The 21,846-nt window shown below is 45.0% G+C and overlaps 1 protein-coding gene across 2 annotated transcripts in view; it reads right to left on the bottom strand.

Annotated features, from left to right (window-relative positions):
• brinp2 (bone morphogenetic protein/retinoic acid inducible neural-specific 2) overlaps nt 1–21,846 on the bottom strand; it is a 284,501-nt gene that overhangs the window by 124,856 nt on the left and 137,799 nt on the right. For both annotated transcript variants that reach the window (XM_004565071.3, XM_004565072.3), the window contains 2 exons: nt 14,282–14,472; nt 11,862–12,043 (listed from right to left, as the gene is read on the bottom strand). In XM_004565071.3, coding sequence (XP_004565128.1) covers nt 11,862–12,043; nt 14,282–14,472 — 373 coding nt within the window. The remainder of the gene's footprint in view (nt 1–11,861; nt 12,044–14,281; nt 14,473–21,846) is intronic.

The raw sequence follows: 21,846 nt of genomic DNA on the forward strand, positions 1-21,846 counted from the left end.
CCCTGCGTGCTCTCCCTGCTGTTCTCCCTTCATGTTCAGGTTTGCCACTCCCTTTGTGTAGTTTCTCCCAGTTTAGTTCGTCCTTAGTTCTGTTTTGCCATCTCCACTTTATGTTCAGTATTGTCAATAAATCACCTTCACATCTGAGTAAGTGCTGCATCTGAGTCCTCCTTTCCACTCTTCACACGGCCGCTGCCCCGGACCGTGACAGTACGACGCGACCACAAGATGGACCCAGCAGCGCTTAATCCGTCCAGGGAGCTACGGGAGACGCTCATCGATGCCACACAGGAGCTGATCGACCTGTGGCTGGAAAGCCCGGGTGGCACGTCCCAGCGCGCTATAGAGAGGCGGCTACAGCGTCTGGTGACCGGTCTCCCATGGCTGCTGGACTCGCTCTGTTCGTGGGAGCGGGAGTTTCTCCTTTTGGACCTTGGACTTCACCCCCCGTCTGCATTCACTTTCGAGCAGCCCGATGCGGTGAGTCAGCGGGATGCATTGCTTTCCCCAGTTTCCGGGACTTTGTTTTCTGGGGCTATTCAGAGCGGGATGGGAGACTGTATGGATCGCTTACCTACCTTCGTGGTAACGGATCCTTCCCAAGTGGGCGTGTACAAACCCGCTGCAAAACTGACAGACTGTGTCTCTGCCGCTCCTTCTGAGCCAGGACTTTATTGCCATTCTCCGGCTCAGTTCTGTGTCCAGCCACAAGCTTCCCAGTCTGTAGCTCAACCATTAGCCTCCCTTAAGCCACAATTTTCACACTGTTTTTCCACCGCTGTTTCTGAGCAGCGAGACAAACTGTTTCACTACGGATCTGTTCCTCAAAAGCTGGCTACATTAGAGACTATTGCTCACTCCGGGGCTTCCCCAGAGGCTGGGTCTCTGCCCTCAGCTTACTCTGGACCCCTGGAGGCCAAGATGCCAGCTGTGAACTGCACCGGGCTGTCACTGCCTGAGCAGGGTCAGTGCTCTGCACAGCTGCAGCCCTCCTTATGTGTGCCGGAGGCCCACGTGCCTACTGGTTTTGTTTCATATGTGCCAGAGGCCCACGTGCCTACTGGTTTTGTTTCATGTGTGCCGGAGGCCCACGTGCCTACTGGTTTTGTTTCATGTGTGCCGGGGGCCCCGGTGCCCACTGGTTCTGCGGCTGTTTTCGCTGGGGGGCCCGAGGAGCCCGTCCAGCCTCCTGTTTCGCCTGCTGGGGGGCCCGAGGAGCCCGTCCAGACTCCTGTTTCGCCTGCTGGGGGGCCCGAGGAGCCCGTCCAGCCTCCTGCTTCGCCTGCTGGGGGGCCCGAGGAGCCCGTCCAGCCTCATGCCACACTGACTGCCACGTCGGCTGGGGGGCCCGAGGATCCCGTCCGGCCACCTGTGGCTGCTTCTCCACCTGTGGCTGCTTCTCCACCTGTGGCTGCAGCGCCGCCTCCTGCAGTATCATCACCTCCAGCGCTACCACCTGCTACTGCCACGCCTCAGCCTGAAGCTTCAGCCTCGCCTGGTTCTGGTCCAGCTTCATCCTCACCTGGCCCAGCTTCAGCTTCAGCTTCAGCCTCGTCTGGTCCAGCTTCATCCTCACCTGGCCCAGCTTCAGCTTCAGCGTCAGCTTCGCCTGGCCCAGTTTCGGCTACAGCTTCATCCTCGCCTGGCCCGGTTTCATCCTCGCCTGGCCCGGTTTCATCCACGCCTGGCCCGGTTTCATCCTCGCCTGATTCTGGTCCAGTTTCATCCTCGCCTGGCCCAGCTTCAGCTACAGCGTCAGCTTCAGCTACAGCTTCGTTCTCGCCCGGCCCGGCTTCAGCTACAGCTTCTTCATCGCCTGGTCCGGCTTCATCCTCGCCTGGCCCGGTTTCATCCACACCTGGTCCGGCTTCATTCTCGGCTTCATCCTCGCCTGATTCTGGTCCAGCTTCATCCTCACCTGGCCCAGCTTCAGCTACAGCGTCAGCTTCGCCTGGCCCGGTTTCATCCACGCCTGGCCCAGCTTCATCCACGCCTGGCCCGGCTTCATCCACGCCTGGTCCGGCTTCATCCACGCCTGGCCCGGTTTCATCTCCAGCTTCATCCACGCCTGGTCCGGCTTCGGCTTCTGCTTCAGCATCGCCTGGTCCAGCCTTCGTGTCTGCATCCTAGTCTGGTCCAGCCTTCGTGCCCGCATCCTCGGCCACAGCATCCTCATCTTCACCCACTGCGCCTGGTCCAGCCTCCGCTTCAGCATCCTCATCAGCATCGCCTGGTCCAGCTTCAGCATCCTCATCAGCCTCGCCTGGTCCAGCCTTCGTGTCTGCATCCTCGTCTGGTCCAGCCTTCGTGTCTGCATCATCGTCTGGTCCGGCCTTCGTGTCTACATCATCGTCTGGTCCGGCCTTCGTGTCTGCATCATCGTCTGGTCCGGCCTTCGTGTCTGCATCATCGTCTCCGCCTGCTGCGGTCCCGGCTTCCGTGCCCTCAGCCTCGCCTGGCCCAGCCTCGTTTGGGTCTGGAGCTAAACGGCCGTTTTCTGGACTACTGGCCGGGCGCCGTTGCCTGACTGGCCGCCGTTGCCTTCCGCACGGCCGGCCCCCGGACCGCCATTGCCTGAGCGGCCGCCGTTGCCTTCCGCACGGCCGGCCCCCGGACCCTCTTCACCTGAGTGGCCGCCGTTGCCTTCCGCACGGCCGGCCTCCTGAACCTTTTGTGCGCCTCCACGGCCTTCTTCGTGGCCGGCCTCCTGAACTGTCCCATCCTGGCCTCCTGTGTTATCGGGCCCCTGGCCGGCCACCTGAACTGTGTTTTGGACTCTGCTCCCCTGTGAGTTTTTTTTTTTTGTGAACATTTGTTTGGGACTCTGGGGCCTCCGTCTTTGGTCTTGGCCCGGTCCCTCCGTCCTGGGCCCCCTGCCGCCCGCCCGGATCTGGTGGTGTGTTTCTGTGGCTGTCGGGGGCCAGCCCTTGAGGGGGGGGTACTGTCCTGCGACCATGACTCAGTGACTTTATGTTTATGTTCTTTATTGTTATTACTTTCATTATTATTCATGGCTGTTTTGGGATGGTTTGTGTTTGGGATTTTAGACACTGGGTTCTGGGTTTGTGCTCCCTCTGTTGGTCCCTGGTGTTAGTGTCCCCCTGTCTCGTCAGGTTAATCAGGTCCAGCTGTTTCCCCCACCTGTGTGTGATTTCCCAGTGTCTCTTTGTGTACTTATAGTGTGTGATTTCCTCTGCTCCTCGTCGCGTCGTCTGTGTTCATACCCGGTGAATCCCCTGCGTGCTCTCCCTGCTGTTCTCCCTTCATGTTCAGGTTTGCCACTCCCTTTGTGTAGTTTCTCCCAGTTTAGTTCGTCCTTAGTTCTGTTTTGCCATCTCCACTTTATGTTCAGTATTGTCAATAAATCACCTTCACATCTGAGTAAGTGCTGCATCTGAGTCCTCCTTTCCACTCTTCACACGGCCGCTGCCCCGGACCGTGACACTTCCACCTGATGGGTGAGTTCTTTGTTAACTCGTTCTAGTTTCAAAGTGGATCCCTGGGGTTTTTCTTTTTGGACCGTCCTTTATTTTTGGACCTTGCTAATTATTAACGGGTCTTTCTCTTGTACTTCACCTACTATAATTTTCTCTCTTATGTACACTAAAAAAAAATCCATCACTTGTGTTATCCCACTAAAACACTTTACTACACCCAGCAGGAATATAAAGGAATACACGCTGCTTAGTGGGGTTCTTTGTGACCCTCAATCTCAACAAAGGAAGTGGAGACAGCAAACACAGCATGACTCACAGAACCACAACTACCACACTGAGGAAAAATTCATATAATAAATATAAAAAACGAGACTAAAGATGGACCAGTTTAGCTTAAGAGGAGAAGTTAGAGCAGGTCTAAATAATTTAGTTCATAATTTGGAATTTCCAGCTGTAGCACAGTCAAGAGGTCACATTCTTAGGCAAGAAAATACTGCTAAATTGTTCCACTGTGGACCTAGTTTAACAGTTTGTTAGTCTTTTATATTTTGTGAAACTGAAACCGTCTGTTTCTATTTAGTGCAAGAACTTTGAAGATTTTTCATTTTTCATGCCATGTTTGAATGCAGAATGAACTGTGAGATCAATACAGCTCGGTAAGTTTTGTTGTAGCAACAAACAAATTCAAACATGTACTACAGATTGTGTAAGAAGCATTAAGTTTGATCATTATTCTTCATGAAGAAAACTAAAGGTTTTAGCCACTTTTCAAGCCCATGGAGAGTGACGGTTTAATACTTAAAACCAACTGCACAATTATCACTATAATGTAACAATTTCATACATCTTTTTTCAAATTATCTACAGCGATTTTTATTATCATGATTTATTTCCTAATTTTTTTTAGTATTAGTTCCTCCTACGCCGAACGGCGCATCGGGCAGCTAGTGATCTCCATCGATGTCGGTCAGCAGCGACTGCTTCAGCTTCGTCCCAGGCAATGTCGACAGTTCTCAGGTCGTCCATAAATGTTCGACGCCATGTGGTCTTTGGTCGGCCTTGCTTTCGCTTGCCAGTTCGTGGACGCCATGTCATGGCAATCTTAGCTGGGCGATGAGGGGGTAGGCGTAAAATATGTCCCGCAAAGCGAAAGCGTCTTTCTGCAACAACATCGGCTAATGGGCGGGTGCCTGCTCTTCGTAGGACCCGCCTTTATTTCCTAAAGGTCTACATAAATTGTGTTCTCTGTCTGTTGAAATGATAAATGCATCAGAACTCTCAGCTGTGTTGCAGTGAATACACACCAGGCTGTTTTGTAACTCCTGTGAGGAACTTCAATAATAACCCACCTGAGAGCTGCCACCCTGCCTCTGCTTTTGTTTCAAACTCCCAAGAGCCCTTCAGTGAGTGGATCATTCAAACTAGACCACTTTGTCTTTTGTGTTTACTCAATAACATGCATTGTTCAAACATAGCAGAGTAGTGTGTGTTTTCCTATGATCCTAGAAAGTTTTGTATGGATTGTGTGAGATCAAGTAATGCATTGCTGTTTGTTTCACTCAGCTTATTATGGCTGATGATCTAACAAACTGCTGTTTATACTCATGTGTACCTTTAACCTCTTTATTGATAAAACAGGTTTTATTTTACATCAAATACTTTTCAGCTTTCTTATTAAGTGCACATTTGTTCGGAGTGAAATATATATTTATGCAGGTTTTGCATTGATACCATTCGTGCCCTGCATCTTAATCTTATTTGAAGTTACCTCAAAGTAATGAATGCAATGAAAACCTGAGAACACTTGGATAGAAGAACATTAGTACTGCTTGATCTCTGGATGTTTTAACAGACCTGATTAGTCATTATTAGTTATTAAAAGTATCTAGAATAATTCCTAAATATACAACAGTGCCTTGTTCATTTTTCACCTCACTTGGGACATGTTTTTATCGTTGTGAAACTGGCTTGTTCCATCGCATATGAGCTAGAGGACTCACTACTTTGGAAGTCATTTTTCCTTTTATATGGCATCAGCAAATCTACTTTGTACACCTCCAAGAATTATTGGAGTTTAACGTCATTGTAGAGGTGTGGTGTTTGTGCTTTACATCGTTTTCAGATCTCTGTCAGTGTATTAAAAGCGTTGGCGTGTTCCTTCTTGCGTAATGCGTTGTGATGAGCTTTTATTTAGGACTGGGGTTTCACTGTGCACTTCCCCTGCCGATCTTGGCTCTTGCTGACAGTGTGGTAAAAATACCATGCCTTCACTTGCGTCAACAGAGACAGTTCCTCTACCTTTCCAAACAGCAGATTTCACACATACGCTACAGAGGATTTATTTATTTATTTGTTTGTTTATTTGAAGTGTAGCTTAAACTGAACATGTGAGTTTCTTCTCCTTTACTGCTACAGATAGAGGCAATGCATGTGGCTCCTGCCGCCTACTCTCAGCTGCAGAGACAAAGAACCCAAGGGCCTGTATGCGCACAGGTCAAGTACATCCCACTCAGTGTTGTTCCCTTTTGGGTGATGAGTGGATGTGGCAGAACATGGCTCGGCAGGTGGCCCGAATGCCATTCAGAGAGCCTCATTTAGCACATACGTAAAGGATGCTCTTCTCAAAGTGGGAGTCTGTGTTTGTTGTGTTTGCACATGCGTGTATGTGCAGGCAGGTGTGCAAAAACACTGGCTGTTTGAAGTTGCCTTTCAGTCTAGAAGAAAAGCTGCTCTAGTCCCTTATCAGCAGGTAAACTAGTTGGTATGTGTGTTTATACTTTTTTAGATGATTTTCACTTGAATGCAAAGTTAAATTCTGAATTTTCATGAAGATGAACACCCACTGCAGATTTTTTTTTATCTATATGCACAACACTCTATATCCGTTTTTGTTTTGACAGCTTGTTTAGTTTTCAGTCTTTTGATGAAAATGTGAGCTAAGTTTTAGCCAACAGACTCTAAAGGCACTGTAACCTGTTTTTCTTTAGCAAACTTTCAGCCTCACTTGTTATGTGTGCTTTTGATCGGTGAATCTTCTGTGTTTTCTGACTCCAGCGGAAAAGGCGCTATTTCTGTGTTCCCACACAGTTTACATGAAGCAAGCAAAACAGATTAACTCTTCTCTGTGACTGTGGCTATCATTTCCAAACTGTTTGAAGCTTTAGCTTTAGATCTGGCATTACCATGGCTACCTGGTCTTCCTACTGCTGGGTGGGTTATCATTCAGAAGCTGACTCCCTCTCTTGTTCGCTAAATTCATGTTTCCATGTCTGGAGTTTGACCGAGTGAAGGTAAACGGTTACATAACACTAATACAGTGATATTTCTTAAATAAATGACAGGCTGCCATCAGTTATTACTCATTCCACATGAGCTTGCCTTTTCAGAACTGCTTACAGGGGTGTTGTTGTGCATCTATCGGGGTACGGCTAGCCAGTAATTAAATCCCAATTTAAAATTTTCAGTGTGTCAAAATGTGCTATCTTGCTTATTCCTTACTATTCTGATCTCTTTTGAGTTAATCACATCAAATGATGTTTAATAATTCAAGCAATAAACTTTTGACAAACTGGCTAATACCTGGACAATGACTCAGCTTACTGTCAGGGCGTGTTAGGATGCAATAATCTTGATTCTTGTTTCATGCAGAGCACAAATCCACGCAGCAACAACATCCTTGCTATATATTCAAGTTGGCACTTCAGTCTCTATTTTGGGTTTTGTTACACTGGTACTCTGCAATAGAAAAAAAAATCTATTTTCTTGCTGCGTTTCCCGCTAGTATCAGTCTAAAGGAAAAGAAAGAAGCAGCTGTAACAGCTAAACTTTAAGAGGTTTAACACACTTTTACTGCCCAATAAGCCGGGTTTATTTTATTTGGCTGACACCTGGAGAGTAGGTTAGCCGATAAAAAGAGCTTAGAGATGCTCATGACTGCTTGCTAACTGCAGTTTCATAGGTTGTCTTGGTGGTTCTTAGCTGACTGTGGTGTAATTTAGCCTCATTAGCCTCTTGACACAGAAACGACTGTGTCAGACATTTCTGTTCCAAAGTAATTCTGGCTCAGCAGGTAATATATTTCTGGAAATTTCTGATGTAGTGGTATCCCACTGCAGAAGTGATCCTAGTGATTCTAAATGGAAGTGCAAGGATTCATATTTTTGACTGTGGATGGCAGATGACATGGATGGATTGAAAGAACGTTGTGGCATTTGAGGCTTTATGATAATGTTACCTGCACACTGCTCTATTCAGATTTCCTAAACATGTTAAGCTGGGATGACCCTGGGGTCATGAGGACTGGAAATGGGACTGGGAAGCTGCTGGTTTGCGCAGATTCCAAATACGCAGCAGAAAATGAACAGATTAATGAGATGACAGATTTGTCGAGCAATTAACAATTCAACTTCACCCCAGGGTGAAAATCTTTGAGTGAAAGGGACCAGGTTGGGCATTTCCAAGTTGACCTACAGTGAAAGCGAGGCTTCATTTGAAGAATTCCTTCATTCAGAAGTCATAAAGATATTCCAGGGATATATGGAGACATTTTCAGGTGCAGAACTACAGCAAAGTTAATGCTAAATGAGGCTTATTTTTATGTGTAACTTCAAGAAAGTAATTACATCGTGGACGTTTAGAGAAAGGCATTCAAGTTGAACATTTTAGCCTGTTAATTAAAAACAGTTACATACAGTTTTTATATGGGCTTGTCGGATAGTAAAATTTACATTTCCATCTTTTTCCACATGAGATCAGCAGCATTTCAAATGTAGTTTTATTCGAGTTTTCCTGTCAGCTGGAGTCTTTTGAGCTTGGTTTGTCTCTTCACTGGTATACCTTCAGGGCCACACTGGTCTCCTCTTATGTTGAGCTGTTGCATCTAGCTCTTCCAATTTTAATGTTACCCCATCCCAGTGCTTTCCCTCTCACAAAAAAAGCTGAACTCTCTGAGGTTGGCCGTGGGGGGGGCTTTGTACTTTTTGAAAGAGTCTGAAGAGTCAGTGGTGTGCCCACTGCAGCTGACAGTGGGTGTTACTCAAGCTAACACTTCTTGACTTTCTGTGTCTATTACCTCACGCCCAGGAACACTAATCTAATAGCTGTTTAATGAGTTATGATCAAAAGTTGTTAAGAATAACATTTTTTGAAGCTTTCCCTTTGTGGAATTATGTACAACTAAACTTAACTCAGCTCACAGAATATTACTCATACTGCATACACCAAACTGGGTATAGTGGGCTGTAGTTTCAAACTGAGTGCTTACACACTCCCAACAGACACCATTACATCACATACTGGTCTCTGGTTTCACATTTGAAACCCTCAACATTAGCATTTTACCGACTGCCCCATTGTTCTACTTGAGCCAGAAGTGACCATATTAGGAAACCATGTTATTTATCACATAATTGCCTGTTTTAGTACATCTTTCAATAATAACAGTCACAATATTAACTTTGAACCTTGACAAAAAAGTTAAGAAATAAGTTCAACTCTGTATAATTGCTATGAAGGGACGATTTAGCTAATAATTTAGCTTTTTTTTTTTTTTTTTTTTTTTTTTTACAAGACTTCAACAATTCTTCATGGGAGTCATGATTGACAACAAACCATATGAGCTCGACGGGCAACCAGCTTTGACAAGGGGACATTCACCTTAGTCACTTTGCTATTTATTTCAAAATACTCCAAAATCTCAGGCGGCTGAGGCAGTTTTTGTGTTTTGCTATTACAAGTAGGGTCATACTTTCAAACAACCTCTTTTTAGTTTCAAAGAGATATGACAGGTACTTCCCAGAGTTTGACCTGCACAGGCCCATCCACTCAGTGTCATCCTCTGTCATGCTCGTCATTACGACTGCTGCAGAACTACTGTTGATCAAATAATAATGAATTCAATAAATATATATTTAATTGAATCGATATGGGCAAATTGCGTGAATTAGTGTAACTTACTTTAGTGAGACTTTACTGGGTGGGCCTGGACCCCTGAAGCCCATCCAAAGAGTTGATGCTGATGGCAGTCATCTCTAAAGTCAGCTTCAAGTTGCCATTAGCAAAACTGCAGTTTTGGCACTCCCATGTTGACTTATTTTCCAGCCACAGAGATGCCACCGCTATGACCTACTTACATCACTCAAATTAAACCACTATATTTTTAGCTGATGTCCACTTGGTCGTTAACACTTGGATTAGAGCATTCACACTCTCCTTTACAAAAGCAGAGCCAAGAGGCAACATCTCCAAAAGTTGATTCTGTTCATCTGGACGTAGCGTTTTGTGGGAGAAACATTTCGTCACTCATCCAAGTGACTTCTTCAGTCTCAGCTGACTGCAGGTTTCCCCAGATCGTATAAACAGTACATTTGCATAATGACTGAAACCAGCCCAGTGAAGAAACAATGGGCTGGGAGGTCAGTCCCTTAAATTTAATTATGCTACGCTACGTCCAGATGAACAGAATCAACTTCTGGAGATTTACTTACCTGGATGATTGAGCAAGCATCAAGAGACAACATGGTAACTAAGGACCTGATTTCAGAGATAGAGCTCAAACTTTGTTTTTACTTTAATAATACCGCTCGGCAAATATTTGACTACATATCGATTCTTCTGAAACTCCAAATATTGCATTAATGATTTTGTTGAATCAGACCAAATACACTAAGCTGGCTGTATACATGACTGATACGTGACTGTAGGAATGCAGTTCAATATGCATGAGAAGCAGTTGGGTTCTGGACGCGTTCTTCACAGAATATCACTGGATGGACTGAAGGCAGACTCACTGATGTGGAAAACAGATCTAAATGGTCGCTACTAATTTATTTATCTGCCATTGTGGACTTCTTTGCAGAAGCTGACGGATTGTTTCAGTGCGCCAGTCACTTAGCCTCCCCCAGCACAAAAGGATCACGCTGAGCAAAGATTTCAGTTCATAATTAATTCAAGCTTAGCAGCCTTTTCTGCAGTGGTGAGATGCAGCGCTCATACTTTGCATACTTAAGTAAGCAAGAAAATTCCTTTGTTTTGATTTTGCTCACGTTCTAAAGCGACGGTTTGCTGGGATAAACCGTGTCAATAAGCATAAAAGTTGTAGGCACGCAGAGGTTATCTTTTTTTTTTCTTTTTTGACCAAGCCTGCATTGTAGGGAAGTTTGTTTTGATACTGCTTTCATTGAGATTGCCTTTAGCTAAACAAACTTTTCTCATTCATTAAAATTCCATTTCATGCCCTCATACTAATCAAACTTTTCTCTCTCCCAGTAAAAGCTATTTGCAATAAGTCCAGGAGTCCTTTGTGTTGCCCGGTTCTTGTGCACAACCATTCAAGGCTTTTTGGGAGAGCAATCAAGTACTTCAGGGTCTGTTTTAAAGAGACTGTTGGCAGCCAAAAAAGGTCTGAGAGCCAATCTCACCTCTGCATGCCGTGTTTTCGGCGACTGTGCTTGGAAAGGAGCCACCTCACACAAGGTACGCACAAGGCTGACACTTTGCAATTACTCATTTCAATCAGATTTCATATTTAAGTTAAAGCATGAAGGCATGGTCCACCCACCCACACACCTGCTGTCATCAAGTGAAAGCCAACAGATTTGTTCTGATGTGAAAAATGCATTGCTCGGTTAAGCTTTGCTTCCAGTCTGGAAGGGAGGGGATTTGGGAAGGTAAAACCAGGCAGAGAGGAGATAATAGGATTTATTTGACTATGTTTTTGAGTGTTTTCAACAAAACTGAGCCTCGTCGCAATTAAAGAGCTTGCACAAGCCCAGAGGTGGATTTTGGCTAAGTGACGACTCATCACATCAAGTGTTGAGTGTGCAGGTAAATAAAATGAACTTGGCTGTAAGAGTGTGTTAAAATCGCTTCAAGTTTGACAGTCGCAGCCACTTCGTTGCTAAAATCAAACAGCTTTATTTGAAAAGAAATGATAATTGTGTTTTTAACCCTTGTGTGATCCAGATGCATGCACCCACACTGAGACTGTGCTGCTTTTCACATCGGGACTTTGGAGAAACTTGCCATTTGCCATGCTCTGGTGCCTCTGTGGGTTATAGCACATGCACTGTCCTTTTAAACCAGCTTGCTACATTTGAAAAATGTTGTGCACTTGCTTTCATCTCTTGCCAGCTTTTGAGCAACGACGCACCTTGAAAATATGCTTTAAAAAAAGATTGCTTGTTAGAGCCATTTATTTTAGGTGGAGCATGGAGCAATGCATTTTAAAGGGACAGTTTTATAGGAGTGTTAATTTGTGTGTCTTTTTTTTCCGTAACTCTTTTTGAATCTAGAGAATTGCAAACACTCAGAAACACACATTTGCATATACATGGTTTATACTGAAAACTAATTTCTTAGTAAATCAAAGACTATACATCTGAGCATGTGCTCCAGGTGCATTTGCTGTGTGAATGTGAACAGTACCTTAATAGCAGAGGTGGCAATCTGGAGGTGGTGCAGTCGCCTCAGGGTGCTCTCTCGATCTGTGAAGTAGGAAGCGGCCAGCTGATGGAGCAGCTCCAAAGACACTACTGAGCTGTTGCTGTTGCCTTCGGACTTCTTATTCAGCTTCTGCTTGTCCAGGAAAATGGTCAGAGACTCTTCTCCTGTGGATCGATGATAATTATTTTACAGAGCACTCTGTGATGAACAGTTTTCATTGAGAAAATCATTTGTTTCTTTCTGAATCCTCTTTAACGTGGATAAAAAGCCAAATGAAGAAGAGCGCGTACGTTATATTTGGAAAAACTGGAGTGACAATCTTTGAGTTTGACATTTCTTTGGAAAGGCCTTCAGGTTTTGTGGTTTGTCTGCTGAGGTGCAGGTACTGTATCATTTGGATTGGCAGCAACAGAACCATTGCCACTAAAATTGGACACAGGCAAGAGAGGAGGTTGTATTCCTTCCCCAGACACCAATCGTTTGAAATTATGAAAGGCGAACGTGGCATTTATCTCGTGCAAGCTAAAACATGTAAGCAATATAAAGCGTGAGCAAGTATTTCTCAGCAATGCCAGCAGCTACTGATGTGGGAAACTTTTTAACAAATCACATGAGGCAGGATTCTCTTACTGTAAATGCACCAAACACCTTTTTATTTGCCCGTGTAATGTCCAAATAAATTGCAGACAGCTCTTACTGTAATTTCTCTAAAACTTTCAGAGTGATAAGTTCAATTACTGGACACTACAGGGAACACTTTATTCCCAACCTCCCTAAATTGAATCTGAATGGGAGCTTAAGTGTGATCTTTAGCAAAGCCGCCACTCCAAAAGTGTCTTGCTAAGCATAAGATTTGCTTAGAAAAGCCACATTTTCTTGGTCTTCAACAAAACACACCATTATTTATGGATGAGCGCCAAGAGGCTTTAAAGCCATTCAGAGAAACACAGAGAGACTAACTCTGATCTGAAATTCATGGGTGTTCAGTTATTTGGGAAGCGCAGGGTGTTTATATTTACCGCCACCTTTTCATTTGAGTTTCTATTGCAAAGTGCAAGGTCACAACTACAGCCAAAAAGTACTTTTGTTCACAAAGTGTAAGGCAATTCATTTTATTAATGTAAAAGGTACCTTTCTGAGGCTGAGTGGCTTTTTTTGGGGGGGGGGGGAATGAATCCGTTTTTCACTCTTTCACTTTCACTCAACTGTTTAACAAAATACACTTAGATGTAACCACAGCAGAGGAAAAGAGAACAAAAACCAGATATTTCATGCGTTTTCACTCTGCTACAGTAATCAGTATGCAGAATGGATCTGCCCATTTAGTCGAGGCTGTTAATTACACATAGACACTATCAGTGTGACACTGCATTCACCCCGGCTCCATCTCTGAAACTGCTCCAGTGCATACATTCAGTGATGAGTGGCATTAAAGTTAGGCGTCTGCAGACGTGAATATCAGAGCGGCTGTTAGGAGACTGTTCCTGTGAGAGAACCGGATTTGTCTGCTATGTGCACTGTGTTTGGGTAATTTTGGTATTAAACATTTCAAGCCTGAACCGTGAAATAATTGAAACTGAACCTTCTGACAATTTTTTTTCAAAAGTAATGAAATTAATTATTAATTTGCACATTTGAAGTTTTTTTGTGTTTGTTTTTTTCAATTTATTGCTGAAAAATGTATTGTGCAATTTATGTTGGTTTTTCAAATATGATGCACTAGACGTTAAGTTTTAGACTAATTATATCATCGTAAAATCTCCAATTTCATATATTCATAGCATATTTTATGTGGCTGAATGATCTGAGTAACCTAGGATTGTAAATCCTGACCGGGTCCTTACATATGCCTAGACTCACTATCACTCCTTGCAAATGTACTTGTATATCTGCACTATACTAGTTGATGACTGAGATTAGGTGTTTATCAATATCACTAGGTTGTCATCTTGAACACTACACAGGTCTCACTCTTGTTTTTGTGACCCTCACACGATCGATGCTGCTGCCGATCTGTTTTGTGAGTTACTTCTCTCCTTGGGGATTGAGGCAAAAAAGAAATCCAATGAAGAAACACGGGGGTATGAAACAGGTCATTTTAATCCCTCTTCTGCTCTGCGAGGCTCTAATGTTCATCAGAGGGAACGATGAGTGGAAAATTACCTCTGAGGGAGACAAGCATTGTTGAGTGCTGCAAGTGCAAGATGTAAGCATTGTTGCTATTTCTACTTAAAACGTGAGACTCTTTCTTGGTATAAAAGGACAGCTAGACTCCTGGAGCTACACTAACACAGGCAACATCCTCCGAGACCTAAAACGAACGGTTTCTCTATTTCTGGCGTGTCCCGACACTTCCTAACCCGAGAATAAAGGAGAGTGTGTCACCTGCAGTCCTCCCTTACCTCCCAGGGTGGCAGTAACCAAGAAGTGGGTCCCGTACTTCTTGATGAGGTTTTCATTGATTTGCTGCAGGGTTGGTCGTCGGCCCAGTAACCGCAGGTTGCGTAGGAACTCTGGTGCTAAGGGCAATGGAGATTTGAGGAAATCTCTCTTCTCCGTAGCCAGGCTGTTCACCTTCCAGTGGCTGAACTCCCTGAAATTATAAATACATGAAAAAGTGATTACATGCTCGAGCATTTTAGCATGATGTGGAATTACAGGCAACTAACTAGAATATACTGCTAAATATAATGACAGGAACATTTAAGGTTACAGTCATACATTTCTGAAGTGACTACAGAGAGAGAGTCTACTTATTGCACAATGGTCCCTGGAAAATCATGACTTGCTGTCTTTCATTGTGAGATTGTCTTGACCATTATATGTTAAAAAAAGGTCTCCGCAGGTCACAAAAAAAGAAACGTCTGATCTATTCTTATCTATAATGTGATCCTATTGGCCAACGTCATAAAGATCACAGACAAAGTAACACTTGTTGTGGCGTGTTAACACTGTATGTATAAGAAACAGTCTGGTGTATGAATGTGTGAATGTAGGAATAAAGTAAAGTACTCTGAATGGTCAAAAGTTTAGGAATTTGTTATAGATAATGTGCAAATCTGTGACAAAATAAAGATATATTTATATATGATTAGATTAGATTAGATTAGATAGAACTTTATTAATCCCTCGGGTGGGTTCCTCTGGGAAATTCGATTTCCAAAAAAGCACAGCACCGACAGAAGTTACAGAGTTACAGAATATTATATATATATATACACACACACACACACACACACACACACACACACACACACACACACACATATATATATATATATATATATATATATATATATATATATAAATACAGAGACAATATAAATAAAATATACAAAGGGGATAAATAGAATAAATAGGAATAAAAAATAAAAATACAAGTGAATTGCACATTTCAAGTATTGAGGTCTATTGCACTGTTGACTATTTACAAAAGTATTGCACAAGGTATTGCACAGTGAGGTGAAGAGGCACTACAGCTTAGTTGTTCCCCCCTCCTTTGTCCTCCTGTCTCCCCTCCCTCTCCCCTCCAGAGAGGAGTTAAACAGTTTGATGGCGTGTGGGACAAAGGAGTTTTTAAGTCTGTTAGTTCTTGTCTTGGGGAGAAGCAACCTGTCACTGAACAGACTCTTCTGGTTGTTAATGGCCGTGTGCAGAGGATGCCTGGCATTGTCCATAATGTCCATCAGTTTCTTTAATGTCCTTTTCTCTGCCACTGTCACCAGAGTGTCCAGCTTCATGCCGACCACAGAGCTAGCCCTCCTGATCAGTTTCTCCAGCCTGGATGAGTCCTTCTTTGCTGTGCTGCTCCCCCAGCACACCACAGCATAGAAAAGTACTCCAGCAACCACCGACTGGTAAAACATCCTCAGGAGCTTCCTGCAGATGTTAAAAGACCTCAGCCTCCTGAGGAAGTACAGTCGGCTTTGGGCTTTTTTATACAGGTGCTCTGTGTTGCATGACCAGTCCAGTTTATTGTCCACCCACAGCCCGAGGTACTTGTACTTGTTGACCACCTCCACCTCCTCCCCCTCTATCTGAACCGGCAGTGGACCTGCTCTAGACCTCCCGAAGTCCACAACCAGTTCCTTAGTCTTTGAGGTGTTGAGTTGCAGGTGGTTTGTGTGACTCCATGCGACAAAGTTCCTCACCAGACTTCTGTACTCCTCTTCCTGATCATCCCAGATACACCCCATGATGGCTGTGTCATCTGCAAACTTCTGAATGTGGCATAATTCAGAGTTGTAGCAGAAGTCAGAGGTGTACAGGGTGAAGAGAAGAGGGGACAGCACAGTTCCCTGTGGTGCTCCTGTGCTGTTGACCACTGTGTCAGACGTGATGTCCTTCAGCCTGACGTACTGTGGTCTGTCGGTGAGGTAGTCGGAGATCCAAGCGACCAGGCAGGGGTCCACCTCCATCCTGTTCAGTTTTTCCTGAAGCATACAGGGCCGGATGGTATTAAAGGCACTGGAAAAGTCAAGAAACAGGATCCTGACCGTGCCTTTTCCCCCATCCAGGTGTGAGTGAGCTCTGTGTAGGAGGTACAGGATGGCATCCTCCACTCCGACACCCGCCTTGTATGCAAACTGTAGTGGGTCCTGGGCATGTTGTACCTGTGGTCGGAGGAGGTTGAGGAAGAGCCGCTCTAGAGTCTTCATAAGATGTGACGTCAGTGCCACCGGTCGGAAGTCATTCAGCTCATTGGGCCGGTTCTTTTTGGGGATGAGCTACACTGAGAAATATTCAAAAGCCCCAACGTGAGTACAGATGTAGGAGTCATGCAAAAAAGCAAATATTCACGGGATAGTCAGGGTTAAAGTGGGATGGTGGGGAACCGTAAAATCAGCTGCAGTGGGCCGGCGTTTGGAAAAGAATTAAAGCTCAAGATAACTTCTATCGTAAACTCGAGTCATTTTTCTTTGTGTCCAGGCTGGCGTCAGCTCACATGTGCTGCTGTGGCTCTGAGGTTTACAACAAGCTGTAAGCAGATGTTTCACAGCTATCTTAGCAGATTTCTATTCAGTCCCCTGACAGTTCACTTTATACTGTTTTTACACCAGACAATATAGAGTTGGTATAAAGGTTTAATAAGTTTTAGAACCATCAGCTGAAATTCAAATTCATCAGTTGATATGTCATGATCCGGAGTCTGCGACTCCGTGTTTGTTTAGTTTATTAGTATTCTGTGGTTTTGGTTACCTTGGGTGTTTATACTCTTCTGTTTCATGGTTCATGTTCCTATGTTCTGTGTCCCCCAGTCTGTGTTAAGTTGGTGTGTTATGTCATTGCGTGTATGTGTTTCCTGTTTTATTGTGAAGGTCTGCGTCTTATGTGAGTGTTTCAGTTTGTCTCCCTACTCTCGTCACGTGATCACTCCCAGCTGTGTTCCCACCTGTATGTTATCTCCCTGTGTTCTCTGAGTGTATTTAAGTTGTGTCTTCTGTCATAGTAATTGCTGGTTCGTCTGTGTTGTTTCCCCTCGGTCTCCCTGCGTCTTCCCATATGTATTTCTCAGTCTCCGGTGCCCCCCTCAGTTCAGTCTCCGGTGCCCCCCTCAGTTCAGTCTCCGGTGTCCCCCGTAGCGCAGGCACCAGTAGCGCCAGTGCCGCCTGTAGCGCAGGCACCAGTAGCGCCAGTGCCGCCTGTAGCGCAGGCCCCAGTAGCTCCAGTGCCGCCTGTAGCGCAGGCCCCAGTAGCTCCAGTATTACCAGTTTCACTCATTCACTCCATGCAGGGAGAAAGTCTAATTTCAACTCAAGGTGCTTTTCATAGTTTAACCGCCATTGGCACAGTTTGCCGCTCCGGGGCTTCCCCAGAGGCTAGGTCTCAGTCCCCAGCTAATTCTGGACCCCTGAAGTTTAAGCAGCCACCTGAGAACTGCACCATGTCAGCGTTGCCTGGGCAGAGCCAGTGCTCAGTGCATTGCCAGTCGCCTTTGTGTCAGCTAGTGGCCTCCATGACTGCTGGCTTAGTGATGACTTCTGCTGGAGGGTCCGTAGGACCGCTCCGGTCTTCATCTCTAGTCTCCGCTGGAGGGTCCGAGGGACCGCTCCGGCCTTCGTCTCTAGTCTCCGCTGGAGGGTCCGAGGGACCGCTCCGGCCTTCGTCTCCTGCCTCCGCTGGAGGGTCCGAGGGGCCCGTTCAGCCTCCTGCCTCCGCTGGAGGGCCCGAGGAGCCCGTCCAGCCTCATGCCTCGTCCGCTGGAGGGCCCGAGGAGCCCGTCCAGCAGCCTTCCTCGTCGGCTGGAGGGTCCGAGCGGCCCGTTCAGCCACCTGCTGCAGCGTCATCATCATCCTCGCCTGCTGCAGCATCATCATCATCCTCGCCTGCTGCAGCATCATCATCATCCTCACCGGCTGCAACATCATCATCATCCTCGCCTGCTGCAGCATCATCATCATCATCAGCCTCGTCTGGTCCAGCCTCAGAGCCTTCGTCCTCGTCTGGTCCGGCTTCATCCGAGTCTTCGTCCTCGTCTGGTCCGGCTTCATCCGAGTCTTCGTCCTCGCCTGGTCCGGCCCCGGCCTGTGCTTCGCCTGGTCCGGCCTCTGCCTGTGCTTCGCCTGGTCCGGATCGCTATCGCCTGAGTCGCCGCCGTTGCCTTCCGCGCGGTCGGCCCCCTGAACTGCTCCGTCGTCTCCCTTGTCGCCGCCGTTGCCTTCCGCACGGCCGGCCCCTGGACCCTCTTCGCCTGAGTGGCCGCCGTTGCCTTCCGCACGGCCGGCCCCCGGACCGCCATCGCCTGAGTGGCCGCCGTTGCCTTCCGCACGGCCGGCCCCCCGAACTGTGTCCACGTCGCCGCCGTTGCCGTCCGCACGGTCGGCCCCCTGAACTGTTTGGACTCCTGTGCTGTCGGCCCCCTGGCCGGCCCCCTGAACTGTTTTGGACTCCTGTGCTGTCGGCCCCCTGAACTTTTCTGTTTTGGACTCCGTTTTTCTTGGGCTGTGGTGTGTTTCGTTTCATTGGTTTTCTTGGGTTGGGTCTCGTGTTTTGTTTTTCTTTTTGTCTTTTGGCCTTTGGCCCTGTGTTCTCTGAGTGTATTTAAGTTGTGTCTTCTGTCATAGTAATTGCTGGTTCGTCTGTGTTGTTTCCCCTCGGTCTCCCTGCGTCTTCCCGTATGTATTTCTCCGGACCTCCCTGCATCCTCGTTTCTGGTTTGTCTTATTAGTTTACCCAGTTTAGGTTTCCAGTTTCATGTTTTGTCGCCACTGTTGTTTGTACTTACCCACCTCTGTGAATAAACACTCACCTGCACCAGAGCTGCCGCCTTTTGGTCCCTTTCTACAATTCCACACGGCTTGCCCCGGCAATCCGTGACATGATATAACTTAAATGACCATGAGCACCACAGCCACCGTTGGCCAGTCCAACACAGTGCTTTACTGTAAATTCACAACAGTGTGGTGAGCTGCTTATCCTGCACTAAATAAAAAGCACTGGTGATGGAGGATATAGGAGTGTCTTTTACGTGTTCTTGTTCCCTCCATTTAAATCCAAATCTGGTTGATTTTTTAAGATTTACAGTGATGTAAAATAAAGCCGGGGTGTCAAATGTGTTTGGCTTAAAGAAACAAGCCTGTTTTGAAAATGTAAGGAATAGAAGGTTTGGGACTGTAAAGAAAGTCCGTGTTTTCCACCAAATACAATCTAGTGACTCATTAAATGCAACATGGATGTCAGGAGACGCTATCAGTATTCTCAGTTGCGGTAGTGTTTGTTCACATTTAATTCAGTGAAATCTGAAAGATGAATGTGGTAATTATTAAATGGTGCTAGAACTTTACATTTGGGACATGTCCTTAATTAAGCAAATTAGGTTGGACCACGCTGGGCTTTCTGTAACCAGCAACACTATTTTCAGATTGCTGTTGAATATCACTGATAAATTCAAGAGACATCACCCTTCTGTATTCAGTCAGTGTCAAATGCCTCATAAGAGCCTCAGACCTTTTGATCTCTTATTGTTATGACTTTAAAATGATGGCAGAAAAAACACTAACATGTAATGTCTGTGAAGGTTCTCAGTCATCCAGGTCATCGTAGTCAAAGGAGCTTGCAAAGAAAAGCGTCTGGACTTCTTTAAGTTGCTTGAAGACGTTCCAAGCTTCTCGGATGAGAGGTGAAACGTCTTCAAGCAACTTAAAGAAGTCCAGACTAACATGTAATCTGCATGGTTTACATATATTGGTGTATTAAACCCATTATAAGTATATTAAGTGCATAAACAACTATGAATAAACCTTTCAGTTACTTTAACGTGGCAGCTTATTGTTTTGATTTCATGGTCTCTAACTGTACAGATTTGATTCAGTCTGGCAGCTGTTATGATAAGCATAACATTTGCCTGGGAGCTGGTGCAGAGAAAATAGTTTCTGGACTCACACTTGGTGGGTGGTGTTAAGGTTCAAAATATTGGGGATGGAGACAAGAGAAAAACCACAATAACAACACTGGTCCGGTCGGGTTGAGTCAAACGATGATTTAATGATCACACACGTGGGAGATGGACACTGATGCAGACAGCCTCAAAATCTCAAAATGGTGGAGCATTGCTTAAACTTTTATAGCCTCTGGTGCCTCCACCTTATCATACAAAGCCTAAACATTCACATGCTTTCTCTCACACAGCGCCTAAGCTACGACCTTGGCTCCCTGTTTATCTGCTCCTGCTGAAATGGGGCAGAAAACTCCAGCACACTCTGTTCTCTTCTACTCAGACAAATTAGATTTCTTATAACTCAGCAGTATAATGCATCATAAAACAATATCATTCATTCACAACAAGTCAGCAGTTTAATGTAATGCAAATCAGTTTAACTAATGCAATAGTTATCAGCTTCTTCTAATTCAGGAGAATAATGCAAACTAAAACTACATAATAATTCACAATCTTTAATTAGGGGTATAACATGGCATAAAATAATATTATAATCTAACAATGGCTAGAAACACCTGTCAATATTAAAGTTAAGAATATGAATATATAACATTTCTGCTTGTTGACTGTGCAGCCTTGCATGAAGAAATTGTCAGTGTTGTGATTAGAGCCTGGTATGACATGCCCAAGTGCCCAGCTGTCTTCGTTTCAATCAAACAAATAAATAAAGTTAAGCTTAAATGAACGTTAACCACTATTGGGAGTTTATTTTTTCCAAAACTCATGCAGCAATAGCTCTTTCATCACATCCTGTTGAGAACTTGAAACCTTGCATCATGTCTAAAGTACAGTAATCCCAATCATGGCCTAAAATGACATGAAAAGTTGGCAGTGCATATACTTGATTTGAAAGAACTTTCTCCCTATAAACAAATCCAGGATGTCACATATAAGTTTGCAGCCTTAGCAAAGTTTAAATAACTAAACCTCTGGTGAATCCAGTTCTTTAGCTGTCCAGACAAATACCAGTGGCAGTGACAATGACCTTAAAAGTGGTCAGAGAGAAGGATGAGTCTGGAAAAGCATTTTAAGTGACTGATGGTCATTTCATCACTTTACTACTTCAACAGTGGAACCCTGAGGTATGTGAGGAAGATTATGCAAATCTCAGAAGAAAAGTTCAGATCCACCTCATCTGCATAAATTTGCTGGCAAAACAAGGGAAGTTGAATCGTAGCACATTATGCACCAAACAAAATGCCAGCAGTGATACACCGCTTTCCCATGAGTGCACTCTTTCTCTCTTGCACATCCTCACAGTGGAGCATTCACAGAGGGAGACACATATGCAATATCATTGCCTCACTTGCACTAGCTGCTCTCACATTGCATTTTTATGGTCAAAAGTTTACTATTACCAACACAAAATTGTAATTATGCTGTTGACAGCGTTGTGACTAAACTACAATACGCTACTTCCTGTAATAATACAAAGTAAATATGCATAGGTCATTCAGATAGTACTACAGTAAAGACAGCAATGCACTGTAATTAGTTTTTAGTTCCTGCATTGCATATTAGTCTTCAAAG

This window comes from Maylandia zebra, linkage group LG18 (genome assembly GCF_041146795.1).
Source record: "Maylandia zebra isolate NMK-2024a linkage group LG18, Mzebra_GT3a, whole genome shotgun sequence".
In the NCBI taxonomy this organism is placed as follows: domain Eukaryota; kingdom Metazoa; phylum Chordata; class Actinopteri; order Cichliformes; family Cichlidae; genus Maylandia; species Maylandia zebra.